Genomic DNA, 6336 nt, shown 5'->3' on the forward strand with positions numbered 1-6336 from the left:
GCTCAAGGCAACGATCCATCGTTAACTCTCCCTAATTAGGGATCGCTCCCTAAATATCGATCCTGAAAGCGTTAAGCGGAGTTATTAATGTCCGTGTAACGGCGTTACGGTATAGTGTCGTTGTCCTATCGTTACGCGATTTACGCAATGACTTAGGCTACGATCCCGTTCGATCGAGCGTACATTATGTCGACCGCTTAATCAAGGTGATCGTGCCGGTGCTCGTCAGGGTGATTGCATGAATTATGCAAATGCGGGGCAGGTTGTATCGTCGTGTCACTTCGACGAGCGTCATATGAAAAAATGGCGTCTTTAACGCGCCGTTAATCGCGGTTACGCGAGACCCTCACTGATCAAATCATTTTGTTTTTTTTTCCTTTTTTTCTCTGTACATTGCCACGATGCCGGGTCAAGTCCCGACATCATTAGCATATCCCTTACTAAAATGGTGAGTTTATTCTTATCCAGGAATGTTTTTTGGAGCACTTAACGGTACCGATCCGTTACCATTACGAATGCACGAATGCCCTGGATCCAACCTGGCATACAAATCAGCCGTACTGACTATTGAAACTGACTCTTGATCTACGGATAAACGATGGAAAGGGTAATTACTTTCCACTTTCAATTAGAATTAAATCGCAACTGGCGCGAATCGAGTTTACCTTGGGCGAAGGAAAATATAAACTGGTTATAATTTGACCGACTTAAGTTGATCTCAATCGACCTCGCGTGTTAGACTTGTCTGAGGGAAAAGTAAATTGTGGTCTAAAAGTGGATTTCAGTCGAACGAGGCAATTGCGCAAGACTTTACTAGTGCATTACATCACCGAGTTTATTGATAACGAGGCATTCTCCTACAAACTGTATCAACTTATAAGTATGTCATAAATACTAAGATGGATCGGTCGAGGTGAAGGAATTTATACATTGTTGTTAAAGTCGGCACGGTATAGCGCGGGAATTAATATAACATTATGATTAATAACATTTACTTATCGATTAGAAGTACGGTAAATTCTTAAATAAGGAATTAATCCAGGTAAAGTGGAACAAAATGGCGGAAATAAAGCTCAAGGTCGTTCACTCCTTTGTCAATAAACTGTATAATACTTTTTTTTCTTATCCAACGTGTATATATGTATATATTTTTGTTGGACGTGGACGTTACAATGCAATACTTAATTCCCGAAGTCGGGAAGACCTTCTTTAATGATTCATGGGGACAGACCCTGACTCTACCTGAATACGAAATCGAGGTAAAAAGTCATTGGGAAAGTTCTGCACTTCCAAGAGAAACGTTTGCTCGGAGCAAATAAACAAAATCTCTGTTTAACTCTTTGCAGAGATACACATTTCCACGTTCGAGACCCGACATTTCTACTGGAGAAATTTCAGAAAATGGCACAGTTCGTGTAAAGCCATTTATCGGCAAAATGTCTTTTCTCGTATTCAGGACGCCTCGATCGATCTGATCGATCGATGCCCAGCTTTCTTTAAAGGATGCACAGAGAATGCAAAGCTTTGTGGACGCCAACAAGCAAACACAAATTCTGATCAAATTGCTCCTCGAACTCCAGGATATCGTTTTTAAGAATCCTATAAACGCGAATAACTAACTTATTTTAAATATAACATCTTTTAAATATAATAAGGTCTTCTGCCTAAATCATTTAAAAAATGCATTCATGTCACATACTTTTCTAGCGATACATCAGTCACGATAAGAATTCCACGAGGAATCAAATGAGACCAAAAATTCCCCCTTTATAACTATTATGAGTAAAGTTATAAAATCAAACGCCTATTGGCACAAAAATGCACATCAAAACCTAAAAAAAAAAATTTAAACAGCTCAAGAAATAATAATAAATTTAATCCGTATAGTTTTCCCTTGCCTTCCATTAACGTCGATATGGTAACATAAACCTTCGGGGGAAAAAAAAACTACGGCCAATACGTTTTAGGTATATCTTGAATATCATCAGAATTTGTTAAAAATAAAGAGATTATTCAAATTTGGAGAAAGGAGTCTTAAACGTTTCACTCTGTAGAATTTTTTGTCGGGCTTCCTCATCGTTCCATTCCCAGTTTTTGGATGGGACATCCAGTTGGAATGAACTGGTATCAATCATGGCGAATGTCAGGTCGAATCGGCACATCAAAGACAGCACCTCTCGTCTCCACGACCCCGATTATACTTAGGACAATACGGTGGATCGTAGCCAGTGAGACAGAAGGAGCCTCTAGACCCGGACGGAGTGTGCTGGCCCATGATCAGCACTTCGTTTGTCCTCTGCGTGATCCTGGGTCCAGAGGGACACCTCCTGGAGCAGGCATCGGCAACCATGTCCTTTCCTCCGTCGATACTCTGGGCCATATAGCAAACCACCCAAACGTGGCTACACAATTGTTCGTTCCTCCTGTTCTCGCAGAAGGGCTGCACCTTTCCGCCATTGACGCAAAAATCGACGTGGCCCACGCGTCCGGTCTCCCCGTAATACCCAGCATTGGTATGAATGACCTGGACGAATTCGGCATCGCCACTGTCCAGCCGATTAACCAGTCCAGGTCTGACCAAGGGCCTGGCAGGGTCCAGGCCGATGATCCTGTGCATCCTGAAGAGCAAGTAGTTGGCGACGATGCCGCAGAGATGGGCCCCCAAGGAGTGTCCCACGCAGGTGGTCCTGGGGATCTGCAGGCCAAAGTTCCTCAGGGCGGTCAGGGTGCCTGCCAGGCACCTGGCAACCGGCCTCAGGTTGGCCACTGCTGCCGGATAGCAGGGCGCAGCGGACAACTTGCCCCAATCCACCAGGAAGACGTTGTAGCTGCCGTTCTTGACGTAGGCGTCCCTCAGGACCGCGATGGGCAGGGTGTCGTCGCCGCCCGCGTAGCCGTGGATCAGGATGATGTTCTCGTTCTGGGGCTCGTAGTCGGGACGCCTCAGCCAGTCGGACTGGGAGACGTCCAGTTGCCTCCTGGGGTTCCCCTTCGTGTGCAGGTACACGTGGACGTCGGGGTCCGGACAGGAGTCCCGGTCGTTCCCGCGTCTCCAGACGCAGTCTTCGCGGTTGTAGTCGGCCGCTGCACCGCTCTGAATGGCGTCCTGAATGGGACCTCTTACCGTAGCCCCGACCTGGCCCAACGTCACCGCCAACAGGCTCAACGTCGTCGCCGAGAGGCTCAAGGTCTGCGCTCTCCTCATCGCCGCTGTCGATCTTGGCGTTTCCTCCTCGATTCGAGGACTAATTCAAAAGTCATCGACTGGGAGGCCCGAGACTAGTTTACCTCTTCCTCGCGCCCCGATACCGTTGTTTGGCCCCTACCTCCGGCGTTCCTCTACTACTGCCGACGCCGCGGGGACCGAGCGACGTGAATTCGGCGCTTCCGCGCCGCCATCTTGGTTCTCGCGCCGGCTTCTTACGCGGCTTCCTCTTCGGGTATGGACGCCAGTACCGTTGACGGGCACGAACTTGCAATGAAATGGAATATCTACAATTTGGGGATCTAAACCTGATAAACTTTGTTGCAGAGGAGCGGGTGGAGCTTGGAAAAAAGTTTCCATGATTTCTTTGGCTTTTCGTCCGGCTGTGGACCTTCCGAAGAGAGAAAACAAAAATTGAAATTCCACGCTATGTATGAACAGTAACGTATGGAAATGGACTGTGATACTTTAGAATCTGTTATTATAATTCTATACGACGTGAATTCGGCTACGCTTCCCCGCCGCCATTTTGCTTCTCGCGCCGAGCTTCCTGCCGCTTCCTCTTCGAATACGGACACTGGTACCGTAATTGATGGGACCGAACTTATAATGGAATGGAATCTATAACGTTACTTGGGACACTGAACTTGGCGCGGGTTATCGGCAAACTCTGTTGCAAAGAAGGTGGAGCTCAGAAATAGAGTTCCCATGATTACTCTGCTGTTTCATCTGGTCATGAATCTTCTGACGAGGAGAAAGTGAAGTATACTGGGTATTTTAGAAGAAAATAGTGCCTGAAAGAAAGTACATAATACGTAGTGAAATACTGTAGAATGTACAAGCGCTTGTGGGCTTTAATCGTTCTACGTCCCATATGAAAATGGATTATGTTATTCTATAATAGACGTAAATTGGGCTGTGCGACGCCATCTTGGTTTCCCTCGCGCCGTCCCCGGATGCCGTCTTGCTTGCAACTCTTCTTTTTTTTTCGATTACGAACACAAGTATCGTCGTCGAAGGACAAATTAGTAACAGAATGAAACCTGTAACGCTACTCGGGATTCCAAACTTGGCGCGTATTCTTGGCAAATTCTTTTACAAAGAAGAAGTAGGCGTAACTCGGGAAAGAAGTTCCCATGATTCCTTAGAGTCGTTCTTCTGGTCATGAATCCTCTGACGAGGAGAACGCCTCTGAACCTTACCATGTATTTCAGATGAAAGCAGTGCCTAGAAGAAAGTAGAAAATATGTACTGTCGTAGCGTATAATGTACGAGCTCATGTGAGCCTTAATCATTCTGCGTACCGTATGATAATGGATTATGTTATTTTCGAATCTGTTATTATAAACCAGAGACGGGGAGAAAGTAACCGATGAACGAACGGCTAAGGCTTGCTTAACATTAAGATTTAAGCGATTTTATCGGTAAGGCGTTTCTCGATTAGATTCACGGCAAATGTATTTTCGCAAATTTATGTCTTTGTTTTCGTCCTTGGCGCATTTCTAAATTGCAGATGTAAACATCCGGCTCCTCGACTTAGGTGTCCGAAGCCAAGAGAGGGAAAGGAACATAGCCGAATATTTGTAAAAAAATTAGAAAGCAACACCCTGAGCTCCGATAATCTGTAGCATTATTCCGTCGGTATTTATGCATCCTGCCAATTTTTAACTACCAACGCCATGAACGAGGTTCAATTACCATTCCGTTCAAATTCACGAAGGTAATTTCAATGGACAAAGAAATTCCTAAATGTCATATCGGTTGCCAGTCGTCTCACCTTGTTTTATGGCACCAGAAAGACAATTACGTGACCTTCACGGTTCGCCTAATCGTCCAATTACGGTATGCGCGATATACTTGTAATTTCTAAGATGTTAACAATGAATGATTAACTTTTCAGGAAATATAGGGTTTGAAACTGTTCGGCCAGAGTGTAGATACAAAAAATGGACATTCGTCTAGTCCGTAGAAAATGTATACATCAGCGTTTCTACTTTCTATGCGGCCAATTATATAACGGGGAAGTACCCAGATCAGTAATGGGCCAGGGGCAAGTCTCTTTACATACCGGCACGCAGTTACTCTTCGGCAAACACCGGATATTGGGATAAAAAATTAAACTCCCCGCTTTCAGCTTGGGAAAAGACATTCACCATTGTCAGGAATGAAATCGTGTTTATTTCAAGGCTTCTCACAGTTCTTACTGGTATTTACATTTCCCACGATATATTCACATTACTACACTTTGATATACATTTAAATGTTTCGCGAGTGTTTCAACTCCGTTAATATATATAAGACGACGAAATTCTCTTCAAACTTCCTATTAACTTTTGGTCCCACCTGTAAGTAATGATCTTTCGTATAATTTAATGTTTTAATGTTACAGTGTGCCTTGAATAAATGGACAAAGTCAAGAAGACCTCGGGATTTCGCGCGCCGCCATTGTGACCGATTGCGACCGAAAGCACCGATGCACGACGGGTATTTTTATTATTTTCGCCGAAGATAAAAAGGAGAAAACTTCCGAGTCACCCGTTACAAATGACCGTCCGTTTGGCAGGTTCGTTGACAAAAGTGAAAGCCATCTAAGGAACCAATACCCGGGACTTGGACGAAATATCGTGCCGACGACCCGCGTACTTTAGAAACGTGTCGGAGTGATCTTTAACCTCAAAATCGGCATGCGAGCCGCGTCGGCTTCTCAGAAACCGACATCTCGCTTTCCTCGTTTCCCCGGCCGGAAAGGGATGAACGGCAAATTTCGAAATTTAAAATACGCAGGTTATATAATAGAGCCATTCGATAGACTGTAGACCCAGCCATGATTAAATAGAATGTCTAGTATATACTACTAATAAGTGTAAATTGCTGTGAAGAGTTCCGCATAACTCTGAAATATGTATATTTAGCATGTAACGATTGACTTGTACAATGAAACACGAAAATTTCAAGTCAATAGACGTGGAAAATAAACTAAGGTATACGGCTGGCACTCGGGCATGTCATCGATGCAATTTATCTATTGTTTTCAATTTGTATTCACTTAAGTAACATCATGAAATATTTTACATATTATGTAAGAACTGTTTTTCAATGTTTCGGAAAGGATTAAAGATTTAGTAATTGGG

At 44.2% G+C, this 6336-nt stretch overlaps 1 protein-coding gene across 1 annotated transcript; it reads right to left on the reverse strand.

Annotated features, from left to right (window-relative positions):
* Positions 1-2070: 2070 nt before the first annotated feature.
* LOC105695432 (phospholipase A1) lies at positions 2071-3205 on the reverse strand. The gene has a single exon (XM_012416971.1). It carries the CDS (start codon positions 3203-3205, stop codon positions 2162-2164), a length of 1044 nt encoding a protein of 347 aa, XP_012272394.1. The 3' UTR covers positions 2071-2161.
* Positions 3206-6336: the final 3131 nt, after the last annotated feature.

This window comes from Orussus abietinus, unplaced genomic scaffold, assembly GCF_000612105.2.
Source record: "Orussus abietinus isolate OABI.00-Male unplaced genomic scaffold, Oabi_2.0 scaffold4, whole genome shotgun sequence".
NCBI lineage: Eukaryota > Metazoa > Arthropoda > Insecta > Hymenoptera > Orussidae > Orussus > Orussus abietinus.

Bases quoted from the DNA above. Each gene is read 5' to 3' on its own strand.
- LOC105695432 (XM_012416971.1), bottom strand. From the start codon at position 3,205: ATGAGGAGAGCGCAGACCTTGAGCCTCTCGGCGACGACGTTGAGCCTG.